The sequence below is a fragment of the Theropithecus gelada genome, chromosome 2, assembly GCF_003255815.1.
Source record: "Theropithecus gelada isolate Dixy chromosome 2, Tgel_1.0, whole genome shotgun sequence".
Taxonomy (NCBI): domain Eukaryota; kingdom Metazoa; phylum Chordata; class Mammalia; order Primates; family Cercopithecidae; genus Theropithecus; species Theropithecus gelada.
Window position 1 is genome coordinate 75,955,173 of NC_037669.1, and position 26,527 is coordinate 75,981,699.

General features: G+C 40.7%; 1 protein-coding gene and 1 pseudogene across 1 annotated transcript in view; one reads left to right on the top strand and one right to left on the bottom strand.

Annotated features, from left to right (window-relative positions):
- The window catches only part of PRICKLE2 (prickle planar cell polarity protein 2), a 132,202-nt gene that overhangs the window by 42,025 nt on the left and 63,650 nt on the right, over positions 1 to 26,527 (top strand). Inside the window, exons 3-4 of the mRNA XM_025377059.1 lie at positions 21,279 to 21,392; positions 24,310 to 24,447. Of these exons, the coding sequence (XP_025232844.1) occupies positions 21,279 to 21,392; positions 24,310 to 24,447 (252 nt within the window). The remainder of the gene's footprint in view (positions 1 to 21,278; positions 21,393 to 24,309; positions 24,448 to 26,527) is intronic.
- On the bottom strand, positions 8,984 to 9,735 carry LOC112619161 (annotated as a pseudogene).

The following is a 26,527-nucleotide window of genomic DNA, read 5'->3' on the forward strand; positions in this document are numbered from 1 at the left end:
TATTTCCTGCCTTGCAGAGGACTTAATCAGTACCTGGCATTTCAAGAAATGTGTATGTTTCCAGACTAGAATGGCCAATTGTTTTGAAAACACTTTTCTTGGTAAGGCCTGTCTGGGGAAACAAGACTGAGATCTGAGTCTGAAGTTCTTGTCCATAGATGTTGGGGGCAAGAATTACAGCATCCTAAGATATAAGCATAAGCAAAAGAAGACAGAGCAGAAATTCTTAAGCCCAAACCTTGGATTTAATATTTAAGAAAACAGTCTCAGAGAGCATACATGACTTGCTCATTGTCGCATAGGGCCAGTGCTTACGAAGCAGTTAATATTCCACTCTTCTCCTGTGACATCAGGGGGAAATACCTAAGGAATGTAGACTGGGAAGATACATAGAAAAGACAACATTCAAGTGCAGAAAGACTCATGAATCAGAAAAGTTTGTTTTCAGACAGCGATCAAGTGGCCTTGACCAAGTTTCTTTGCATCTTCTAGCTTCTATTTCCCATTTGGAATGTAAAGATATGAAATATTTTTTTCCATTATAAAGTAAAAATAAACATGGCAATGTTTCCAAATTGTTAGAAGAAAGATGATAGAGTTCATGAACAATAATTACTGTTGCTATGATATACTCTATAGCTTTCATGTTTGCCTTTTTGGTCTATCAATGCCAAATGAAGGCAACTTAAAATCTTTCTCTGTAATTATAGATTTGTTTTTCCTTTTATTTCTGTTTTTGCTTTATGTATTTGAGGCTATGTTTTTTGGTGCCTACAAGTTATGGTATATAATATGTAACATAACCTATGGTTATACTATAGTTTTGATAGATTATTATTTTGTAACATTCGTTATAAATAAATGTGTTATTTATTTTTTATTTTAACATGAAATTACTTTTAAAAAGTTTATGAAAAGCTACATAATATTTTTCAGAAATAGAAGTTGTGAACTGGTGGCCATTATAAAAGTGGTCAATAAACTGTATCACCAATAATTTTGAAATGAGCAAGGATCTATTAATTATAATATCCCTTATATCCCACCTAATTTTATTTGTTCAAATTCTGGTTTGTATAATACTAACATTGCATACTAACTTTCTTTTGGTGAGTAACTGCAAGACTATGCTTTTCTATTCTTTTATTTTAAGTCTCTTCTTATGGTTTTAAGTGGGGCTCTGCAAGCGGCACATGATGGATATTGCATTCCTATTATTCCAAACTGATAATCCATCTTTTAATTGATGGGTGTGATACATTCAAATTTATTATGATAACTTACATAATCATTCTTACCACTTTATTTTCTATTTGCTATCTTTTTTCCTCTGCTTTTTTCTGTTTTCTTGGGTTCTAGTTTTTTAAATGAAGCCTTTCCAGTTTTCTTCATTTTCCTTTGCTTGGTGGAAAGCTATAGAGTATATTTCTATTCTTAGAGTGGTTATCCACCATTTCTTAACTTCCAGCCACACTGGATCCTTGTCTTAGTCTGATAGCCACTTGTCTTAGTCTGTTTTGTGCTGCTATAACAGAATACCTGAGACAGGGTGATTTATAAAGAACAGAAATTTATCCTCTCACAATTCCAGAGGCTGAAATGTTCAGGATCAAGGCACCAGCATCTGGTGAGGGCTTTCTTGCTGCATCCTTAGGTGGTGAAAGGCGAAAGGGCAAAAGGGGGAATGTGTCCCCACATGGCAGAAGAGCAGAAGAGATGAACCCACTCCAGCAAGTCCTTTCCCCCCCCCCCCCGAGACAAAGTTTTACTCTGTCACCCAGGCCAGAGTGCAGTGGTGCATTCACAGCTCACTGTAGCTTCAACCTCCCTGCACTCAGCTGATCCTCCATCCTCCCACCTCAGCCTCCCAGGTAAGTGGGACTACAGATGCACACAATCATTCCCAGCTAATTTTTATATTTTTTGTAAAGACAGTTTCACCATGTTGCCCAGGCTGGTCTCTAACACCCAGACTCAAAGGATCTTCCACTTTGTCCTCCCAGAGTGCTGAGATTATAGGTGTGAGGGACCACCACCACGACTGGCCACAAGTCCTCTTTATGGCAGCATTAATCTATTCCAAACAACTTCCAAAAGGTCCCATCTCCCAACACTGTTGCATTGGTGAATCAGTTTCCAACACATGAATTTGGGGGGACGCATTCAGACCATAGGACCACTCTTCAAGTACCCAAGCTTCCTCCCACCTCATGCCTTCGCACTTGTTGTGCTTTCCTCCTTTGTTCACTTTTAACAAAGCTTCAGTTATTCAGTGTTTTTGTCTTCCTTGTTAATATGATAGTGATCTTCTGTGACATACTTTTTAGTACCGCATCTTAGATTACCCATGAAAGATTTTTCTTCCCATCTTGATTAGCCTGCATCTCAATATACTTCTGAACCAATTCACCAGACCTTGGGTTCATATTCACTCAAGCCAAAGTAAAATATAATTTTGGGTAGTTTCTCTTTAAAACAAAAATCATGTGAATACTAAGAATGTTAAGATCATTTTATGCCTGTTATTTTTCACACATCTTTGCTCCCTTCACTTAACACATAACAACGGATTCTGAAACTCCCATTTTCAAAGGTTACTTCCTAAACATGTGGTAGAAAAGTTAAGGTTGATTTTTTTCTTTTCAATTCATTTTCTGCCTAGTTTCAAAAAGGGTCTAGAAGAGCTGTCAGTATAATAACTAAAACAAGGTGAAAGCATGCTATAGGCAACAAAGAGAAACGAGATAATTATAATAGATAACAAAACTAAAGGGCCCTAGTAGAGTGGAGCACTGTTGTTAGCTAGCCACCTAACAATATCTCCCGTTTTGGATGAAGACTGTGATAGCATGAGGATGAGCATTGTTTTAGACTGGATGTCGGGACTGTCAGGATGTGGAAAGGTGCCTGCCAGAACTGTTTTTCTGGGTCTGAGCCTCACTGATACTCAGTGCTTGTCTCTCACAATTGTTAGCTAATACCTTTCGTTGCTTCTCGTGCCACTTCTAGAGCAATCAGAAGACCGTCGTGAGCCAGGAAGAGGTACTATATAAAGTGAATTCTGTAATCTGTAAAATACAATAAAGTGAATGGCCTGAGACTAATAATTCAGAAGCTATAACTTGCGCAATTATCAGTGGTGATTTATTTCCTAGGTCTTCTCAATGAAAATGCTACACACAGCTGAGTTCCCAGATCATCTCATTTGTTATAGATTCTAATGGCTGGGGCCAGCATCTTCCCTGTGATCCTCAATTGTCTTATTAAAAACAGAAGGAAAGTTGCTTATGAAAGGACTTAAATGTAAATGTAGATACATTGTCTGACTCATTTTCTCCCCATTGATTTTCACCATAATTTCAGAGAAGTTTACCACAAAAAACATTTGTTCCCAACACGTAATAAAAATCACTCTCGGCTGGGCGGTGGCTCACGCCTGTAATCCTGGCACTTTGGGAGGCCAAGGTGGGCGGATCACCTGAGGGCAGGAATTTGAGACCAGCCTGGCCAACACGGTGAAACTCCACCTCTACTAAAAATATAAAAATTAGTCGGATGTGATGGCACGTGCCTGTAATCCCAGCTACTCAGCAGGCTGAGGCAGGAGAATCGCTTGGACCCAGGAGGTGGAGGTTGCAGTGAGGAGAGATAGTGCCACTGTACTCCAGCCTAGGTGACAGAGTAAGACTCTATCTAAAAAAACAAACAAACAAACAAAAATAGCTCTCAAATTGTCAAATTCGTAGGTACTGAAAGGAAAATGGTGGTTTCCAAGGGCTTAAGTGGGAGGAGAATGGGAAGTGAGTGGTTAATGAGTACAGAGTTTCAGTATGGGAAGATAAAAGAAGTTCTGGAGATGGATAGTGGTAGTGGTTGCACAACAATGTGAATGTATTTAATGCTGCTAAAAAATGGTAAAAAAAATGCTAAATTTTATATTCTGTATATTTTACCACAAAATAAACAAACACATACATACATAAAATAACTCTCAGGAGTTGGAGCAGTCCCTTCAAGGACCACATGGCCTTTGTTGGGGACCAACCTGGGCACATTAACTTCTCTTGCACAGACCAAAGGGAAAACAAATTCACCAAGCCTGAGTTAGTTCCCATAATCCTCATTGTGTAACATACACACATAACATTCAAAGTATGCACATTACTCAATAATGCAGTTGATTTCTGCCTTCTTTGGAGTTTAAACTGATCCATGTGGCTTTCATGATTAAGCAGCCACTCTGGCCTGTTTAGTATTTAAGGTTTTAGCAGGAATTGCAAGCTTGAAGAATGAACTACACTGTTCATTGATTCATCAAATACATAGGACAGAGTGTAATCCTTTGACTAGTTTGTGGAGACAGTGGGGTGAAATGGATAGAGAATGAGCTTTGAAGTCAGACCTAAATTTAAATCCTGGCTCAGCCCTTTACTCCTTGATGATCAAATGGTTTATACTTTTGTTGATCCACATTTTTCATGATTCTCTATTTGCAAATGTGCCCACTTTCCAAAATTTATTTGTAACCCCAAAATCAATACTTGCAGCAGCACTTTCATGGTCATTTGCAGACTTTACTTGTAACCTCAAAATCAATACTTACAGCACTCTCATGGTCATTAACAGGCATACACAGAGGGATAAAAAATTTGAATTGCCCAATGTATACATGGCCAGCTGGGGTAGAACAGCTAATTCTATGCTTTCTTATTCCAGCTCACAGACTGAATAAACAAGTGGTCTATTTAGGGCCACTTTTTTGCATCTTATGCTTTTTGTTGGTGATTTCACTGTTTAAAATAGCCCCAAGCATAGTGAAGTGCCATCTAGTGTTTCTAAAAGCAAGAAGGCTGTGATGTGCTTGATGGAGAAAATATGTATGTTAGGCCAGGCACGGTGGCTCACACCTGTAATCCCAGCACTTTGGGAGGCCAAGGCAGGCGGATCACCTGACGTTGGGAGTTCGAGTCCAGCCTGACAAACATGGAGAAACCCCATCTCTACTAAAAATACAAAATTAGCCAGGCATGGTGGTACATGCCTGTAATCCCAGCTACTCGGGAGGCTGAGGCAGGAGAATCGCCTGAACCTGGGAGGCGAAGGTTGTGGTGAGTCAAGATCGTGCCATTGTACTCCAGCCTGGCTGACAAGAGCAAAACTCAGTCTCAAAAAAAAGAAAGAAAGAAAGAAAGAAAGGAAATATGTATATGTATGTTAGATAATCTTCAGTCGGGCATGAGTTATAGTGCTGTTGGCCATAAGTTAAATGTTAATGAATCAACAATACATATTAAGTAAGTTGCCCTTAAACAGAAACACACATGAAACAAGGTTATGGATTAATTGGTTAACAAAAATGTTGGGACCAGAGGCTCACAGGAACCTAACCCCATATTTCTCCTAGGAGGAATGTTTAGTATACAGAAATTCAGTGTTTGCTGTGATTTTATAGCACATAACTGCCACAAATAAAGAGAATCACTTGTGTTTACCTTTGCAAAATGTAATATCCTGCTTACATAGTACTCCATTCTTTCCGTGCTGTGGCAGGGATTAAGGCTATTTACAAATGATTGGTTCCCTCTTCTTCCAGGCACAAAGGGGGAATGTACTTTCTCAGTCCCTTTAAAGTTAGGCATGTCCATGAGACTTGCTTTCACCAATGAAATGTGAACAGAAGTCACAAGTATTATATCCAGGAAAAAGCTTTTCACTGCTAGTGTTCAGTTCCAACCATCCTTTTCTCTGCTGCCAGCCTCATGGAGGCATATCTCCATACAGAGCCCCCATCACCTGGGTCTCTGCCTACCTATGGGAGGATACAGTGTGAGACAGAAATAAAATCATGGTATAGATAAGGGTTTAAGATGCAGAATATATAAAGAACAACTACAGTTCAACAAGAAGACAACTCAGAAGGTGACTGAAGGACTTCAATCAACATCTCTCCAAAGACGATATACAATTGGCTGATAAGCACATGGAAAGATGTCCAACATCATTAGTCATTAATATAATGCAAATCAAAACCACAATGAGATACTGCTTCACACCTACTAAGATGGTTATAATTTCAAAAACTGGAAAATAAATGTTGGTAAGGATGTGGAGAAACTGGAATTTCTGTGCATTGCTGGTGGGAATGTCAAATGGTGCAGCCACTTTGGAGCGCTGTTTGGCAGTTTCTCTAAAAGCTAAACAGAATTACCGTATCATCCAGCAATTCCACTCCTAAGTATATATGCAACATAATTGTACACCAATGTTCACTGAAGCATTATTCACAGTAGTCAAAAGGTAAAAACAACTCAAGTTCTGTCAACAGATAAAATGGATAAACAAAATGTAGTATATACATGCAGTGAAGTAATAGCCACAAGCAAAGCTCTGATACATGCTACAACAGAAATTAGCCTTGGAAACATTATACTAGGTGAAATAAGCAGACACAAAGGACAAACATTGCATGATTCCACTTATATGAAGTATCTAGACTAGGCAAATTCATAGAGATAGATAGTAACTTAGAGGTTACCAGGGGCTGAGGGGAGGAGAAATGGAGAATTATTATTATTTGGTATAGAGTTTCTGTTTAACATGATGAAAAAGTTTTGTGATGAGATAGTGGTGATGATTGCATGACATTGTGAATGTACCCAGTGCCACTGAATTGTACACTTAAAAATGGTTAAAATGAGGCCAGGGTGGCTCATGCCTATAATCCCAACACTTTGGGAGGCTGAGGCGAGTGGATCACCGGAGGTCAGGAGTTCGAGACCAGCCTGGCCAACATGGCGAGAAATACAAAACTAAAAATACTGTGTCTACTAAAAATACAAAAAACTAGCCGGGTGTGGTGGTGAGGGCCTGTAATCCCAGCTACTTGGGAGGCTGAGGCAGGAGAATCACTTGAACCCGGGAGACGGAGGTTGCAGTGAGCCGAGATCACACCGTTGCACTCCAGCCTGGGCAACAAGAGTGAAACTCCATCTCGAAAAGAAAAAAAAGAAGGTTAAAATGGCATATCTTGTGATATGTATGCCACAATAAAATTTTTTAATTAAAAAACACTGCAGTATGAAACTAGTGATATTTTGGTGGTGGTTGACATATTGTGGCATACTCTAGCTCATCCAAACCAAACCTTCTTTCCTGTCTGTTTCTCTAAAGTGGCGTAATATAGGCCCTCTGGGATTTTATGGCTATATGCAAACTATAACCTGCAGGCCAAGGTCTTGCCTTCACTGATCTTTTGACATTTTGGAACAGGAAAGACCGAATTCTCACAATTGTTTTTATGATTCATTTGAAACTTAGTGGGCAAGGCAAGTTACTCAGACTGAAAGTAGCCATGGTAGTGAGAAATATATCCTTTATAATGTATAAGTGATTTCCTTGGTTTTCATATTTTCTGGTTGTTTCTCAATCATTTATTTAATACGCAGAAATGAAACTGCCTTAAATGAACTGACTTGAAACAAAGTTACCTGTATTTTAAAATGGGTTTCCAGCAATGTCCTGTGATCAGCAAGCTCCAGTCTCTTGCAAAAAGAATTCTTTCTTTGGATTATAGCATGTCATTATGAATCACCTTGGACACTTGAAAACTTGAATTGGTCCTAGAATTTCTTCTGTCTTTGCTTTCTAAACTTTATTCAAACTGGCTTTGCATAACCCTGTGAAACTAATAATAATAATAGAGGGGGGTAATGGACTGATTATGTTATATGTGGAGGGCAGAATCAAAAACAGTGATTTAAAATGCACAGAAAAGATACCATGTAGGACACTCCTAAGGACTCCACATAAGAAAGAGATAACTCAAAATTCAGATATTCTTTGGACACAGATTTCTTGGTGTCACCCAGTATTAGCATCTCCTCCTTTCCTACTAATGGAACCTGATTGTATTCTGGGCAGCAGTATGCCCTACTAAGGACCATGTTTCCTGGCTTCCCTTGCAACTAGTCCTATCCAAGGGATTCTAAATAGGAGGTTAGTACTTCTAGTAAAACTCTTTAAATGTTGTTCATCCAGCTGCCTCTTACCCTTACCCACCTTCTTACCTGGAAAGTGAATGTGATGGTTGAGACTCCAGTAGGCATTTTGCAATCTTGAGCACAGAGGTCACTAACATATGGGATGGTGGGTGCAGAAAGACAGGAAGAGCCTAGATGCTTCATGGTTTTTATAAAATGCCAAACCAGTCCTAGACCTCTATTCTTAGGTCATGATTACTAGCAACCCAAAGCAATTCTAACTTCTAGTTTTGTTGTTATTTTTAGTAATAATAAAACTGATCTGACAATTATGTACATCCTTATAGTTCACAGTGTATTTTCATCCTTTTGTCACTTTATTTTAAAATGTGTTTATTTTTATTATATTTTATATTGAACACCAACAAAGAAAATAATTGTAATAATTTCAAAATGCAATACCTGGATATAATAAATATCCTGTATAAACAATGACACCAGTCAGTATCTAGAAATGTATGTAGATGTAATGAACAAAATGACTAAACTATAAATCTAAGATAACTTAAAGCTATGATCTTTGTTAATTTAAAAAAATTCAGTTTCATATGAAGAAATTCAGGAAGAAAATTTCAGGACCCTTGATCAGAAGCTTTCAGTGCTCATTATACTACTTTGGTGTAGACAGATATTCAAATAAGGCTAAAAAAGAAGAGTGTTTCCGTTGAGGACATGGTCTAAGAAATAAGTGAACTAGTGTTCTGTAGAAACTAACTAGCTAGCCATCAGGATATTTCCACTAAAGGACTCCTTATACTAGCAACTAACCATGTTGAAAAAACCTTAGCCAGTATTACAAAAACAAAACATTTAGAGTAGTATTTATGAACACAAGCATAATAGGTTCCTTGCCTTCTACAAATAATCATCTTTGAAATGCTAAAAGCAGGTTCCAACTGGGGTTTCTATCTGCGGTGAGAAGGTGCAGATACACATGGGGTGATCTACTGATTGACTTTCTCAAAGTATTCTTTGGAAACAGTTTGATTTTACTTAATTTTAGGAGGCTCTAGTGTCCAGTTTGCTGAGCAGACTTCTCCATGGGTTTTTTACAAACTGGAATGCCTTTACCAAGCAGAGGGTCTCTTCCATGCTTTAGCCCACTGGGAGGTCATTGACACTCAAATGCTTGATGACTTCATGGGGGTCAATTATGAAGACTCCTCTTAGTGCAAACCAGGACCTTCTACCAGCACACCGTAATCTCGGGAAATGTCTTTAGTTAAATCTGACAAAAGTGTGATGCTCATGTGGCCCAAACCACCATTCTTTCTTGGTATATTTATCCAAACAAGATGGCTAAAGTGGGAATCCACTGAGACCGCAACAACTTCACAGTTCACATTGTAAAATTCATTGTCTTTATCACTAAAAGCAAGAAATTGTTGTGAACACACAAAAGTGAAATCCAAAGGATAGAAGAAAAGCACCAAACATTTCCCGTTATTATCACCAAGGCTGAGATCTTTGAACTCTACATTGACAAAGGCTGTACCTTTAAAATAGAGTGACAGCAAGGGCATGGTATGAGGAAACTTGTGCCAAAGGCAAATTCTGCTCGACCAGAATCAGACCACAGTATGTTTGTCAAGCATGTTTTCCCCAGAAGCCACAGGCCTAAGGACTACAGAGACAGGATGGTGCGCACATGTCGGGCAACCAAAGCCAGGAACAGCCTTCCCACAGCAGCCACCATCTTTAGTGCATGCAGGAGCCATCTTTTCATCACTTTAAATCCTCACAATAACTCTATGAGATGAATACAATTATTCTAGTCCTAGAGATAAGGACACTGAAGTCCAGAGAAGGTAGTTAACTTGGCCAAAGTTGCCCACTTAGAATTTGTCATGGTTAGGACTCAAACATTCAACGTCTAATGCAGTTTCTTTCTCCTACACTCTAAGTAAATATTAACTAAGTTGATACTGGAGTAGCTATTCCCAAAGTGGAGAATCTTTTTTTTCCCTCTATTAAGTATAAGAATCACTGACTTACTAGAACACAGTTTGATAACAACATGCTAGCATAAAAAAGGAGTTTCATTAAGGTTTGGGCGGGGGTTTCGTTGTTGTTTTTCTTCTTCATGGGGAACTACACTGTGTTTAACTCATCCTCTTTACTTTGAGAAAACAGAACACCCGCCAATACATAAATAATTGTGAGTGTTCATCAGTTCTTATTATTCCTGGGAGTTTAGAAAGAAAACAGGGAGAAAAGAAAAGGGTACTGTAGAGAAAGGGCAAAATTCTGGGGATTTGGAAAAGACTGGGAGACAGAAGAGCTGTGACTACTCTGAAGTATGTGTCAGCTGAAATAGACAACTTGACTTAATGTGTGATTTGCTGGGACTGTTGAAGACAGAGTTGGGCAACAGATAAGTTGTCATCATACTCTTTGAAGTGCTCTTTAGCTGTTTAATCTCCTTTATAGCTCTTCTACTGCTCTTTTTACTTTTTGAAAGAGAATTTGCTAAGGATATTGACCATTTAAGCTTCTGACAGTGATAAGCTAGAGCCGGCCTCATACTGCCTTGCAAGAGCCAATTGGTCAGTTTTCAGGAATTTTGTAAATCAGTTGTTAAATACAGCCATTATGAAAATTTAATGATATAAACTTATAATTAAATAAATTACATTTTCTAAAGATGATAAATACTTGAAATTCGTCACTTCCTAATTCTTTTATCCTGTTCCACTGTTATCTATATTCTTGAGACTGTTTTGCCTGTTATATGTGTATGGCGGGAGTGCTGTGTGATGCTATGTGTATCTCTTCCCAATTCCACATCCAGTGACGTCACATTGGTAGCTTGAATGTGGGGTTCATAGTGGGATCACATACCCCATGGAAATTGGCAAATGCTACAAATCAGTGCCTAACTTATTTTTTATTGAATCTTTGTACTTTTTTTGTCTACCTCTTATGGTTTTTGCATTATTTTAACTTTGTATCGTAGTCATTTGTCTACTTGTCTTATACCCTCTGCCGAATGTAACCTCTTTCCACCTGGGGGTGGTTTCTCATTCGTGTGTGTGTTCTTTCTCCACAAGCACTCAACAGTTCCTTACACTTGTGTATCACAGATAACATAACAGAATAGCATAGACTGAGTGGCTTAAACAACAGAAATTTATTTTCTCATAGTGCTGGAGTCCAAAAGTCAAGGTCAGGGTGTCAGCAGGGTTGATTTCTGGTGAGGCTTTTCTTCCTGGCTTGCAGATGCTCTTCTCTGTGCACGCTCCTGGTTATCTCTTCCTCTTCTTACAAGGACTCCAATCTTATTGAATAGGGTCCCAGCCTTATGACCTCATTTAACCTTAATTACCTCCTTAAAGGCCCTATCTGCAAATACAGTCACATATAGGGGTTAGGGGTTTGATATGTGAATCATAGGGGGTACACAATTCTGTTTATAACATAGACATTTATGAATTATGCATTAGAGTGCTTCAAAGCCAAGAAATATAGAGCCTTCAGCCTGTTGCTCTCTCTTTGTTAGTTACACGATATCATTTCAGCCTCTTATTAATGCTTCAAGGTAGATATTATTGTCCCCATTTTACAGATGGAGATATTAACTTTCTATAAGAGATAAAATAACATGCCCAACTACATGCAGATGGTAAGTGTTACATCCAGTATTGGAACCCAAACAATCTGACTCCAGAGTCCAAACATGTAACCCCTATAAGAAAATGCCGTCCTGTTTTTTTCATACTTGTATATGTGTGTATTTTATCTAAAGGCAGTATTGAAACTGTTGTGAAATAAAGTTGGCAACTGTTGGGGAATTTTTAGTAGGGCATATATGCAAATGTGTAAACAATCTGCAAAGGGTGTTTTGGTAAAATTGGGATAAGGGAGTCTATTTAAGTGTAACTTAAGTAGAAAATGTTCAAACCCCAAGTTCTTCCATTTCTGCAACCTTTTCTATAAGACAAGATAAAATAAATGTCAGATAATAAATGTCAGATAATGCTCCAAACTAAATGGAAAGTATTTTCTAACAAAACATTGACATTGAATATTCTAAATAAAATAATAAACTAACAGTGTTAGAAAGAGTGGGCATGTGAGAGCTAACAGGCATGGGAGCAAAGCAACTCATGTGATTTTGAATTGTAGTACCAGCTTAGGGCATAACATAATTATTTTCCTTAATTTATTCAAACAAAGTTAACTCAACTTGAAAGAAACTCTCTGGCTTCAAATACAAATGGGTGTCACTTTTGTTGCTTCTTCTGAAATAAACAGTACATTGACAGTTATTCCATGCATCCTTTACTTAGCATCTCCTCCACCCACCCCACAGCACTAATCTTTGGTGAAAAAGCAAATGCTTTGATGGAATGAAAGAGAAGCTTAATGAGTTTTACGCGGGTTCCTCTTGAAACCTCACTTGTGTATTCTGTTGCTGTATGTGTCTGTCTAGATCCTCTAATAACCCAGACAGCTAGAAAGGTAAGGTTTGAATACAGAATGCATCCATTCAAAAAACACTTATTGAGTATCTAGTACATGCCAGACCCTCTTCTGGGGGTATATAGCAAACACGGTCCTAAGTGCTCACATTCTAGAGGGAAGAGAAAGACAATAAACAAATACATCATTTGTCAGCAACTGATAAGTTCTTTGACAAAAAGCAGACTAAGAGTTTATCAGTTTCAGCACTGTTGGCATTTTGATGGGGATCATTTGCTGTGGGGGCTGACCCACGCGTTGTAGGAAGTTTGGCAGCATCCCTGGCCTCTACCCACTATATATGCCAATAGTGGCTCCCTCTCCAAGTTGCAATAACAGAAAATGTCTGTAGACGTTGTCAAATATCTCTTGGAGGATATTGTTACCCCCAGTTGAGAAGCACTGGGTTGGAGGATAGGGGATAGAGGTGCTAATTTATTAGGATAGTCAGGGAAGACAGCTAAGGTAGCCATTGAGCAAAGACTGGAAGAAAGGAGGATGACAACATGCAAATATCTGGGGAAAGAACCTTTCAGGCAGAGGGAATGGCTGGTGTAAAGGCCATGAGGTGAAATGAACAGCAAGGAGGTCATTGTGAGCAAAAGACCTGAACAAAAGGAATATGGTAAGAGACACAGTCTGCCAGGTTGTAAGGAGGCGGGGTCATGGTGCTATATTGAAGACTTTGGCTTTGCATCATAGAGGCATGAGAGATAATCCAGGGTTGTTGTTTTGGGGGGTTTTGAGGTTTGTTTGTTTGTTTGTTTGTTTTGAGATAGAATCTCACTCTGTCACCCAGGCTGGAGTGCAGTGGCACATTCGCCACTCACTGCAGCCTCAACCTCCCAGGCTCAAGCGATCCTCCCAGCTCAGCCTCGAGAGTAGTGGGGACCACAGGTGTACACCACCACAGCCTGGCTGGTTTTTTTTTTAATGTTTGTAGAGGCATGGTCTACCTTTGTTTCCCAGGCCAGTCTCGAACTCCTGGGCTCAAGCAATCATCCTGCCTTAGCCTCCCAAAGTTCTGGGGTTAGTTATGAGCCACTGCACCCAGACCATCCAGGGTTTTGAGCAGAGCAGTGACACACCCTGGTTTATATTCCAATAGAGTTGTTATTGCTGCTGAATAGAGACTCAGCTGCAGAGGCACAAAGGTGAAAGCCAGGTCCAGAAGCAGCCACAGCAATAGTTCAGGTGAGCACTTAGTCATAGCTAGACTGGTCCTGCAGGGGTGGTGGAAAATGACTGGATTCTGGATATGTTTTGAACCTACATTCAACAAGAATCCCTGTTGAATTAGACATCAAGTGTGAACAAAAGAAAAGAGTCTTTGAAAGATTCTTCTTTGAAAATACTGCAAATGAGCTTTTATTTCTGATTTTGATCCTAATCCTAGGGGAGTTTAACGTGATGGAGACATTGTTTAGGCATTAGGCATTAGACTGTTGTTTCCTAAATTGCTTCCTGAGTAAACCAATTAAAATTATAATGTGGGCCTCCAGGAGAAAAGGGAAGGAGCCAAACTTGGTACAATTTCACCTCTTAAATGCCACTTAATAGCACTTTTCTCCTATTGCTTGGGTAATGAAATTCTGGCAAATAGGGGCAAAATGAACACAGGGGCCCTCACGAGCAGCCCATCCCTATTTGCTCACAGCTGTAATGCTACCTGATGATCCTCTAGGTTCCCATTTGGGAACCACTGTGTACTTTTTTAAAGACCACCACGTGCAGCAGATTCAGGCAGCATCTTTCCCTTCTCTGTACAACCTGCCTTCTGAGATGCTCAGGTGCATTTTAGATATTACCTCCCCAAATTGAGGTAGATTAAACAAGGTTCCAAGCTTCTCAAACTGCAGGTGAGGGGAAACATGAAATAAAGGCTCAGCGTTCGAATTAGTCCCTGGGTTAAGTTGGATTTTATAAAACCTTCCGAATGTATCAGCTCATATCTGAGATTACACTTCAGGAGGGTTGGCCTTGACCTTGTGGTTGTGTTTGGCTTTTCCTTAAACTAGTGTTTCTCCTGGTATGGTCTGAGGTGTTTGTTAAGAGTGCACAGTTCTGGCCTCCTTTTCAGACCCAGAGGGATGAAAATGGCAATCATCTTTAATAAAGGTCTCAGATGATTCTAAGGTATGCTACTGTTTGAAAACCACTGCTGTATCATTTAGGAATTGCATTCACTTCCTAGCAACAGAGACTGTAAATAAAGAAATAGTTTATTTCTCTCACTCAGAAGTTCAGAGAAAGGCAATTCAGGGTTGGTCTGGTGGCTCCATGGTATAAAAATTTTTTAAAAAATTTTTAAGTCCAGGCTCATAACTTTCTGTCCTACTATCCTCAGGTTACAGCTTCCATTCCCATTTGTGAAGTTACTTCATGGCACAAGATGGCTGCTGGAGCTCTAGCCATTGCGTTTACATTCCAGACAGGAAGCAGGAAGAAGGGGGAATGGGCAAAAAAAGGTCTTGGCTAACAACTGCCTAGCCTCCTTTAAAAGAGTCTCCCAGAAGTCACACCCTTCCATGTCATTGGCCAGAATATATAAGGCCACATGTAGCTACTAAGGAGCTGCAGAAATATTTATTCTTAGCTGAGTATATTGATGCTCTCAGTAAAATGGGGATGTTGTTAAGGAAGAAAAAAAATGGATATGGGTGGGAAAACTCTGCCACAACTCCCTTATACCACCATGCCATGGTGTTGTGGAAAGACTGTGTAATTTGGAGATTTTTCACATACTGTCTGTTCATTTTGGCTTTATTTGGGAGCTGTGTGTTGGTTATGTTCTGGAGAATACCAAAGGAAAATGTGTTCATTGTTTCTGTGGTCAGCCAGGCAGACCTATGGAAAATCTACTGTATCTGGGTATGGTTTGGTTTTTTCTTCCTTCTTTCCCATCCATCTGCCAGTCTCTTCAGTCTCTTTTTTTCTTGATAAAGGAGAACAGAAGGAGAAGATGGGGAAGTCAAGCTCAAAAATGGCTCTGTCACTTTATAACTATGTGACATTCAATCTGATGAGTATGAAATACCCACCTCCAGGGTGTGCAGAAGTTTTATGAAATACTGTGTATAAAAACACTTCAAGCCCTAGGGTCACTCAGTAAGTCAATAGTTCAATGACCGCTTCCTTCATTCAGATCAGGCTTTTCCAACCTGTGGTCCACAGGCTGCATACAGTCCAGGATGGCTTTGAATGTGGCCCAACACAAATTCATAAACTTTCTTAAAATATTATGAGATATTTTTGCCATTTTTAAGCTCATCAGCTATCATTAGTGTTAGTGGGGTTTTTTTGTTTGTTTTTTTGTTTGTTTGTTTTGTTTTTTGAGACAGAGTCTCGCTCTGTCACCCAGGCTGGAGGGTGGTGACATGATCTCAGCTCACTGCAAGCTCTACCTCCTGGGTTCATGCCCTTCTCCTGCCTCAGCTTCCTGAGTAGGTGGGACTACAGGCACCCGCCGCTATGCCTGGCTAATTTTTTGTATATTTAGTAGAGATGGGGTTTCACCATGTTAGCCAGGATGGTCTCGATCTCCTGACCTTGTGATCCGTCCGCCTTGGCCTCCCAAAGTGCTGGGTTTACAGGCGTGAATGTTAGTGTATTTTATGTGTGGCTCAAGACAATTCTTCTTCCAATGTGGCACAGGGAAGCCAAAAGATTGGGCCCCTCCCCATCTAGATGGTTAAGAACAATTGATTCTGCAATCGGCCAAGAAAGTCTAACTTCTCCTTTGTGGGTTCCTGCTTTAAGAAAATAAGGATACTTTTGATAAGGAAAATGTTGCCACCCAAAAATGTGAGCACTTTGCCCTTAGGATTTCTTGTTCTTGCCAGAGCTGGTGGAATCCCCTGCTGAATCATATATCTAGATGTAGAAGGAGACACCTGAAAAGTTGGCTGAGATTCAACAAGTTCTCTTCCCTTTTCTGGGCCTTCTAGATCTCTTGAAGAAAATGGGAATCCTGCCATTTGCCTGACAACTGCGTAAGGTTGGTTGGTGAGGTAAAACAGTAGAAAGCACTAAAACTCACAAAGTGTGGTCCCTGGACTAACAGCAGGACCTGAAGAGGAGTCAGAAATGCAAATGTCCCCACCCCAGGCCTACTAAATTAGAAAGCTGTGTTTTAACAAGCCTTCCAGGTGATTCTGATGCAAGCTATAGTTTGAGAACCAGTGCTCTAAATAAAGTGCTTTGCACACTTCTTAAAAAAAAAAAAAAAAATCAGCTTACTTTTAGTACACTTTTCTCCCAAATGCAGAGTCGTTGCTTCTCCAGCCTCCATCTTTCTGCCCAGGCAGAAATGCTATCAAACGTGCAGTTCCTTCCAACAAACCTCATCTTTCCAGCTGGGCGAGGCTTTGCTTTGTAGACTTTATTTGCGCACTAACTAAAGCACTTGCGATCTGTCTGACACACACTGAAGTTGCTGCCAAACCTTTCCTGTTGCAGAGTCACACCTTAAATAAAGGCCTTCAGCTATTTCATTTTCATAAGCCAGTGTATTGTGTTCAAAATGCTTTTGTTTAGGGGAAAGTTACCTAGTATGATTTCACCGAGGGTGGAATCACAGGACACCTTTATCTGGGAATGTCTCAATGGAGCAAAGTCTCTAACACATTCAACAGATGTGCTTTTGAATAAATATGCTCAGTATACACAGAATGAAAAATACAGTTATCAGCATAATGGGTAATAGCTTGGTAATGATCATCATTGACAAAATTCTATTGGATTTGCTTATTTACTCCAAAAAATGAACAAGTGAAACATGTTTGGACTAAAATGAACAATCTGCAGGATTTTCAGGGATTGTGCCAAATTTTATTTTTGTAGTGCCAGAAAGTATACTCAGTATTTTCCCATTACCCTGGGTTCACTTGATGTTTGTTTTGGGCTATACAGTAGTTTTATTGTGGAGGATGCCAGAGGAAAATGCAGGCAGCATTCCTGTATCCAGCCAGATAATTCAAGAGAGCTGTTTCTCCCTCCCTCCTATCCATCTGTTAATCCCCTTTGCTCGATGAAAAATTTGGGAAGTCCAGCATCTAAACACCAGGAGGCGACACAAAGCTAACATTAGAGGGATGCGTTTTTCACCTGGGCTTCAATGGACTTTGAAGAGGATTGGAGGTCCTGAAAGGACTAACTTATTCTCCTTCCTCAGAGCAAGCCACATCACCTACCATGTGATATGGGAGTGATTTGGGAGGTTGTTAATTTATTAACTGATTTATTTTAGAAATGGGGCATCTTGCTATCTAGGTGAGTTCTTAAGTCATCTATCAAATTATTAGTTGCCTTGTGAGAAGATATTCTAGCATATTCTATATTTGAGGAATTACTGGAATAATTTTGAGTGGTTATCAGTAGGCTTGAATTGTAAAAGGTGACAAAAGATGTCCAGGAAAGATAGAGCTGTGTTCCTAAAGAGTAGTCACTGCCTCTGTTGACTTCAGAATTCAGTCTTGAGGATGGATCTCAGCACACCAAGGGACTTATTTACTCCTAAGTTTCTCCAGAGTCCTCCGTCACTGCTGACAGCACCTTCACTCAGTCATGTCATGTTGGGATTCATTTATTCTCCAGTCTTCAAAGTATCGAATGTTTTTAATCTCATTGCTGGGTGTGGACGCTGCCCAAGATGGGGTAGTCAGAGTCCTCCTCTGGGGAATTTGGAATTGAGAAAAGTGAGTCACTCTAGGACAGGCTCTTGAACTGATGCTGTGCAAACTCAAGTGCCATGGGAAATCTGAACCTTTGAGAAGATGAGAAGCAGATCTGCAGGAAGAGAAGAGAGCAGAGGTAAGAGGACACTGGACTCAGAGAGAACAGAAACTTGGTACAGTCACCTTCCGGTGGCATATTCTGTTTCCTCATGAGACCCTTTTATATACGTGGCTAAATTTCTGAAAAAACACACACATACACACACACACACACACACACACACACCCCTTTATAACACTTTGCCATTTTTCCCCTGAAGTCAAACTAGTTTTAATACCATTGTATCCCTTGCAACCTATTTTTCTTGCTTTTATTAATGTAAGTGGCTTCAGGGTTTGGTCTCACTCTATAAGCCAGCAGTGTTGCTGCACATTCCAAAGCTGGCCTGATGCAGTGGCTCACACCTGTAATCCCAGCACTTTGGAAGGCCAACGCAGGAGAATAGCTTGAGCCCAGGAGTTCAAGACCAGCCTGGTCAACATAGCAAGACCCTGTCTCTACAAAAAATTTTAAAAATTAGCCAGGCATGGTGGCATGCGCTAGTAGTTCCTGCTACTCTGAGGTGGGAAGAGTGCTTAAGCCCAGGAGGTCAAGGTTACAGTGACCATGATCACGCCACTGCATTCCAGCCTGGGTGGCAGAGTAAGACCTAGTCCAGGAAGCATCTGGATTGTTCCATTTAGAGTAGGCCAGGCTTGATAGTATAACTATCATCATGTATTCATGTTATTTATTTTTATTGAGAGCCACATGCTTGTGCCTACACTCTCATTTAATCATCTCAGTCTTATGATGAGTATTTTGAACAGTCACATAACTTGCTCAGGAACCCAGAGATGGGAAACAACAGATCCTTGACTCGGGTCCGGATCTACCGGCTATGCCCTAGAGGGTGCAGGGAAGATTCCAACTTGGGCCAGCCTTAGACAGTATCAGAAAGGGCTTGGTTCAAAGTACCAGTTCAGAAGGGCTCTCAGGCCTGACTGTGCTCTAGGCAATGGACAGGGGGTGTGTGAGTAATTAGAGGTGATTAAAAGGAGGGTCAATGGAACCACAACTAGACTCTGCATTTTCAAGCATCCATAGTAATTCATCTCATATTAGCAATTGTCCCTAATGTTCCATAACGACAATGGGAGTTGTGTGAATGACAAAGTAATGATGGAACAAGGCCTTTCTACAAGCAATCTTCTGATTTGGGAGTCAAAGCCCATTCCCCAAGACATGAGACTGGGCCTGCTTTTTTATACCTGGCCTTTGTCTGATGAGGCATATGGCACAGGGACTCTTCTGAGGATGGAACGCTGTACAAGTCTCTAATAGGCAAATTGCCAGCTTCTAATCCCAAACTAGTGATCTGGGTTTTTACTTTTTCTCAGAGTACTGGTCAACAGTGAGCTGTCTTCAGAACCTGGCGCCATTCATTCCTGTCCCTGGGCATAGCTCTCTGCCAGCTGCCTATAGGAAGGGACTTATACAGACCCTGCCTTTGGAAATCTAGCTAGTCTGGGACAAGAATTCTTTTTGTAATTGCCTCTGGGATTTGATTAAAAGGATGATAGGCACATGATAGTGAATGGTTACCATCATTAGTTATGAAAATAAAGATAGCTTTCACATTTTTTAAGGCCTTGTCATTACAAAGCCTTTTCACCCCCTCTTCTAACATTTATGACTTAGTTTCTAGAGATCAAAGTAGACAGAGCTTTCGCAACTCTTCACCCCAGCATTCCCAAAACATGTGTTCATACCCACAGCTCCCTCAATGCAAAGGAATTAGACCAAGTTTAGACCAAGTTTGTAGAATGTAACAAAAAAAAAATTTTTTTTTTTTGAGACAGAGTCTTGCTCTGTCACCCAGGCTATGGTGTGTTCAAGCAATTCTCCTGCCTTAGTCTCCTGAGTAACTGGGATTACCGGCATGCGCCACCAGACCGGGCTAATTTTTGTACTTTTAGTAGAGACGGGGTTTCACCGTGTTGGTCAGGCTGGTCTCAAACTCCTGACCTCAGGTGAACCGCCCGCCTCAGCCTCCCAAGGTGCTGGGATTACAGGTGTGAGCCACCATGCCCGGCCAAATGATGACTTTCAGAGGCCCCAGTCTTCCATCTTGTCCGTTTGTTGAATGAATGCCTTGTTTCGCAAGAGGTGGTCATGCTGTTAAATAAGAGATACTTGAGAGTATTTTCCATGATGTCATCTGAGCTTGTGGGATTTTTTTTTTTTTTTTTTTTTGCCTCTCCTATATAATAACATACCTTCTATATTAGCCAGTTTTTTCTTTCTCTAGTTGTGCATGTGGCTGAATGGTGAAATGTCTATTTTCTTTTCTCAGGCAAAATTAGCTGCTTGGTGCTTTCCCCAGTTGTTGTTAGGGATGAATGAGCCTCATAAAGTACAAGAATATGTCCTAACAGTCGTAAACAAGAATGTTCTAGGATGTGCAAAAATCCTCATGTTAATGACAATTTTTAATTACACGCTCTGCATCCCAGATTTAGTGAGTCTATTTCTGATGGATGTCAGCTGCTGCCTGCCTTACACAAGTCTCGAAACCTGGAGGGCTTTAAATGTAGGTGGAGGCTGAGGTACCTAGGGGTTTGCCAAGTGCCAAAGACTGGCTTTAACTCCATTGCTGAGGCAGGTGCTGACATATCCCTTTGGCTAGGGAGGCACGTCACATGCTGGAGACTAACAGAGAAAATGGTAAAGCCAGCTCTCAGGGGAGTCTGCCGAGAAAGCCCTACCCTCTGGTTCGCCAGCATGTCTGCTGAATTCTCTGTTTCTAGGAAAATTTAATGGCTTTGTTTTTCCCTCACAGAGAGAGGGGAAAATCCCAGATATGGATGATTTGCCTGACTCTTGCTTTAAGGATGAATTTCTCTGCTTACCATAGGAAACTCGTCTGCTGTTGACTTTCATAAAGGTTCAGGACTGTGGAAGTCAGTTACATCCTGCTGGGGGAGTCATCTTCCCAGTAAGTGGGAATAGGCATGTGGTTTGAGTAACCGGCAAGTCATCTATATGCTTTCTGTCCTTCAGGTACACCAGTACTATAGCTGTCTCCCAGAAGAGAAAGTCCCTTATGTCAACAGTCCTGGAGAGAAACTGCGAATCAAGCAGCTACTACACCAGCTGCCGCCACATGACAATGAGGTAAGGGGCTAGAGGGGGCTTATGCAGAATTTTCTTAGTTCCTTCTGTGAATTGTTACCTTTTTCATAATCTGCCACCAATGAGATAGCCAAAGAAGAACTCTGGCCATTTATTTTAGGTTTTAGCTTCCTTAATTACAGCCAAAATAAACTGGCCAACAATTTACTTCTAGAGAGTATTACTAAAAAAGGAGAAACTCATTATAAACTGGATTGGCCTCTATGCCTGGCACTACTAGCTATTTGGGGGTAACCTGGGAGCACCAAAATTCAAAAGCTATGATTCCAAGTTTTCTTACTTGAAGAATATGCCCCATGGGTTGCCTGTGTATGTTGGAGAGATGATTGAGATCCCCTGGACCACTTCAAGCTCTGCAAAAACTTTGTGACTCTCTTGAATTTTTAGCATCATTTCATATTAAATGAGTGTGCAAATTTTCCACACTACACTGCAGGAGAAGTTATGTGTCCAGAATTGTAGTTCTGAACATCTGTGTTTTTGTCATGGTGAAGTCTGACTTGCCGAGGTTGTTCTTTGTACTCTTGAAAGTGTGGACTAGCAGACTGTCCTTTTTTCTGAACCCAGAAACATGGCACGGTAAATGGGCATCTCTTATCCTTGAAATCTGATTGCTCATAAAGAGAAATTTGTAGACATGATTTTAAAAGATCATTATGCTGGAAGGGAAATCAGTTTACATACTAGAAATTCATTTTTAGGTATCTGGTTTTTAAAAATAGTAGTCCTATGGAACTGAACTGTCTGCTTGACTCTGACTGCATTTAAAACAAAAATGTAATTTTAAATGGATAGGAGAACTAACCCCTTTAGAGAGCTGGACACCAGCTTTCTACCAGCCCTCCCACCCACGAGCTGGATCCCAGCAGCTCCGTCCCAGAGGAAATGAGTGCTCTTCAGTCTTATTTCCCCACATTAGAATGAAAGGGGATAATTTGAGAGCCTCAAAAATAAATTTGAGTAAGCAGGACAAAAACTTTAAAACTGAAGCAGTTCCCTAGAAAGAGAGCTATAATCCTCTTTACTGCTGCTTATTTCAGACATCATAAAACAAATATAAATAATGCTTTCTCCTTTAAAGTTGAGAGCAAGCCTTGTAACCTGATGCCTGCTTAACTAATTTGGAAGTGAAAAATGCGGGTTTTTACAAGCAGGAAGGGTGTGCCTTCCTTTGAAAGCATGGCCCTAAAATGTCAGTGGTGTAACCATATATTCTGGGCTGTTCAGGTCACTGCAGTTCTCTCTGGGACATTTACATGAAGGTTTTTTTTTTTTTAACACTTTTTATTTGATAGAGGGAAGCGATTGGCTCTTCTCTGATTGTAGTGGTTTGTTGTGTTTATGGTTAACTGTGCTTTTATGAAAAAAGACACCATTCAAATTACAATGTCCTGTTGGTGGGAATTGTGTGTGTGTGACCCAGTGGGCAGATTTAGCCTATTTGAAATGGCCCTTTTGAAGACAAAGGGTGATTGTGATTCTAAAGTAAATATTTGACCATTTTCTTTTTTGCACAGATAAGACAATTTTGATATACACAGCTGTCCTGGTTTTCAAATTAGGATGTGAGAGTCCTAGTACAAAGGTTTCCCTCTAACCATCTGTATAACAAATCATCCAAGCAATTCACTTAACCTTTCTGATGTCCAGATTACTCCGAAGTATGACAGGAGACGGGATTAGGACCATGTTTCCCAAAGTGTGGTATATATATATGTGACCCTGAGTGTTATGTGGACATGGCAGTAAATGAAATGAAACTGCCTATTGAGTTACTGTCTTTTAAATTGTATTGTATTCCTTGTGATAGAGTAGTTGAATAATCAAGGAAGAAATTTCAATTTAGGTGCTAGCAGATGTCTCATATCTCTCTAACTCACACTGGCCTCCGCTTTTAGGTAGGAGCATCAGGGATCTCTGTTTTAGGATTTCCTACAAGCAAAGTGACCAGATAGAATGTAACAACATGGTTCTGTTCCCATTCTATTTAGGTTTCTTCTGTTGTTTGTTTGTTTGTTTTGTTTTGTTTTGTTTTTACAGGTGATATTGGTTTTCCATTTATAGTCATAATATACTTTCTTTTGAAATAAATGCATCCAAGTTTCCAAAAAAATTGAGTCAGTATTAAAAACAGCATTCAGTAAATAACAGCACAAGAATATAGCATAGCACAATTCCCAAGGTGTGCATAAATAAGGGGAGATACTGAATTCAAATTATATTTAATGTTCCTCCCTTAATTCTGGGAGTTTCTATATTTAACAAGAAGGAAAATGTCTCTTGCAAGTCGACTCAACTGGAGCCTAGCAGGCAGCTTGTTCCCCACTCTACAGAGCTAAACATGCAAAGACTTTTGTGCAGCACCACAGATGCCTGGACCAACTCCTCAGACTCACACCTTTGTTCCCTATTTTTCCAAAATGAGATGGGAGAACAGAAGCTGTGAGCACATGGATACTTGCTCTGGCTCACCGACTTAGAGTCATTCTTGATGTCAAGGATCACTTGCATGGGCACATGGAGATGAAAGTACCAGTTTCCTGCAGTTTGAAAGAAGGAGAACTTCTCAGCTCTTTCCTGGCAGCTGAGCCACCCCAGATGATTTGATCTTAATATGGTGAGCAGAGTGAGGCAGCCACGATAAGGAGCAGTCACAGAACCTTTAGCCTGCCCAAGGCTGGGGATCCAGAATTCAGAGCCTTTGGTAAACTCTTTCGGCTGTCAGCAATCTTAGCAGAGACTCACCTTAAATCTCTCCAAGGCTGTTGTGGTTAAAGTTCAGGCGAGGGCTATAAAACCAAATGAGAGTGTGTTTAACGAGAAAACTCAGAGTCATGGGCTTCGGGAATCTTAAGGAGCAAGGGTGACTTCTTCCATGCTACTGTCTGTGTCTGTTCAGGTTCGATACTGTAACTCCCTGGATGAGGAAGAGAAGAGGGAGCTGAAGCTTTTCAGCAGCCAGAGGAAACGTGAAAACTTGGGCCGTGGGAATGTCAGGCCTTTCCCAGTCACCATGACAGGAGCTATTTGTGAACAGGTAAGCATGGATTCGGCGGAGTGAAGAGGCATTGTTCTGGCATCTTTTCACCCATTCATTCATCCAACAATTGTTTTATTGAGTGCCTACTATGTGCCTGAGATAACAGTACTGAACAAAAGACAGGAAAGTTTCATCTTGCCCTTCTAAGGAGTTGGATTCTAGGGGAGGAAGTCAGACAATAAATGTAATCAACAAAATAGAAAAAATACAGCAAGGAAGGAGACTTGGATGTGCTGGACAGGTGGGGAGGCTGCGGTTTTAAGGAAGGTTGGTGGGGAAGACCCCACTTAGAAGATCTGAACAAAGATGTGCACAGATGTGCAAGAGGGAGTGAGTCGTGCAGATTTTAGGGCAGAGGGAATGCTAAGGCAGAAGGAATGACCGGCTCAGAGGCCCTGAGACGGGAGGGTGTCTGTTATGTTCAAGGAACAGTGAGTTGGCCAGTGGGCTGGGGCAGAGGGAGTGAAGGGAGAGAATTCAGATAAAGTCAGAGTTCTGGGTGAGCCATTGGAAGGACTGAGCAGAGCAATGACATGATGGATTTATATTTTAAAAAGAGACCTTTAGGAAATGGAGTTGGCTCGGGCCATGGGTCAGCCTCCCTCGCAGGATCATCCCAGAACCAGGGCCATTTAAAGAGGAGGTAAATGATCTTCTCCTGAGATTTGAGAGTTCCTTATTGAAGTGCATGAAGCCCTTCCCAGTCATGTTGACAGGAGCTATTTGTGAACAGGTGAGAGTGGGTTCAGGGGAGTGAAGAGGCATTCTCCCTGGGACCTCACTGAGTTCAAGATTCTGGATTTCCTTGTCTCCTCTGCTCCTGTTGAGCGCTCAGGGTGTGGTGAAGAAGAGTTTTAGAGACTGCAGGGTGGGAATACACCTTGCCCCACCTCTCAGCTGCCACAGGCTTTCCAGTGCTGATTGTCATTCTTGGTACTTCTCTAAGTCCTACAGCTTTTTGAACATTCCTATCTAACTCCTTAAGCTCTGCATAGACCCCTTGAGAGCTGAAGATATGTTAACTGGATCAATGAAGAGGAGGTAGGATGCTGCCCAAGGGAAGCAGATGTCATTTGAGGCCCGTGTTTGAGATTTCAGAGGGATAGAGTGAGAAGGTTCAGTTATATGGGAAGGGAGAGCTAATTGACCAGAGCTTTGGCAATGGGTTCTTTATTCTTGTAAAGTATATCTGGGACCCACCCTTAAGGAACAGGTGGTCAGTGGTTGTGATCTGAGATTCACTGTGTTCAATCCAGGCAAGCTGGAGAATCCTTGCTACTCTAAGATCAGTCTCCTGGAACCAGGCAAGCTGAGTTTGCCTAAGGGAGAAGGAAGGTTGGGCATTTTGTGGGCAGGTGCCAAGAATCGTGTAGAATAGTGCCAAGAGTGTGGAGGCAGAAAGAGCTTTCGTAAGTTTGACTCATGTTTCTTCCAGATGACCTTGACCATGTTACTTTTCCTTGGTTTTGTCATCTATAGAAAGAATGAATGATGACTCATGTGAGGGTTATATAGGATTATGTCTGCATGCTTTAACTCTGCCAACATTGTCACAGAAGGTAAGGATAACATGATGCCTTTCTTTTGTCCAGTCACACATGGATGAGCTCCCAGAGACTATTTTTGAGGTCTTCACTTCATTTTCTAAGATGCATTTCAACCCATAGCATGGGAAAGATTTGAAGGTAGCTTCTCTGCTCTTTAGACATTGTCCCCTTAGCTCAGCCACTCTTGTAGGACTCTAGTATTAGACTCAACCTGTGAACCTCATGGCCCATGCCATGGTCAGCAAGAGCACCTCCCTAGACCCACTTTCCATACTTTATTCTTCCCTCAGAGACCTTCAAATCATATTCTTTTTGTCCCAACCCCAACTATAAGCATAGGTGGCCAGTGATTCTGCCTTGTTTCTTTCAGGATCAAGAGGCAACTTGAGAAAATGAGTGAGAAGGTAGGGAAGGGATAGGAAGAAATCCTTTCCATAGTTTGACCTTAGAAGTGGTGCCATGTCAATCAAGACTATGTAGAAAGATGTTAGAGGAAGCAAGCTAAATGCATGTCTGAAAGGCACACAGAG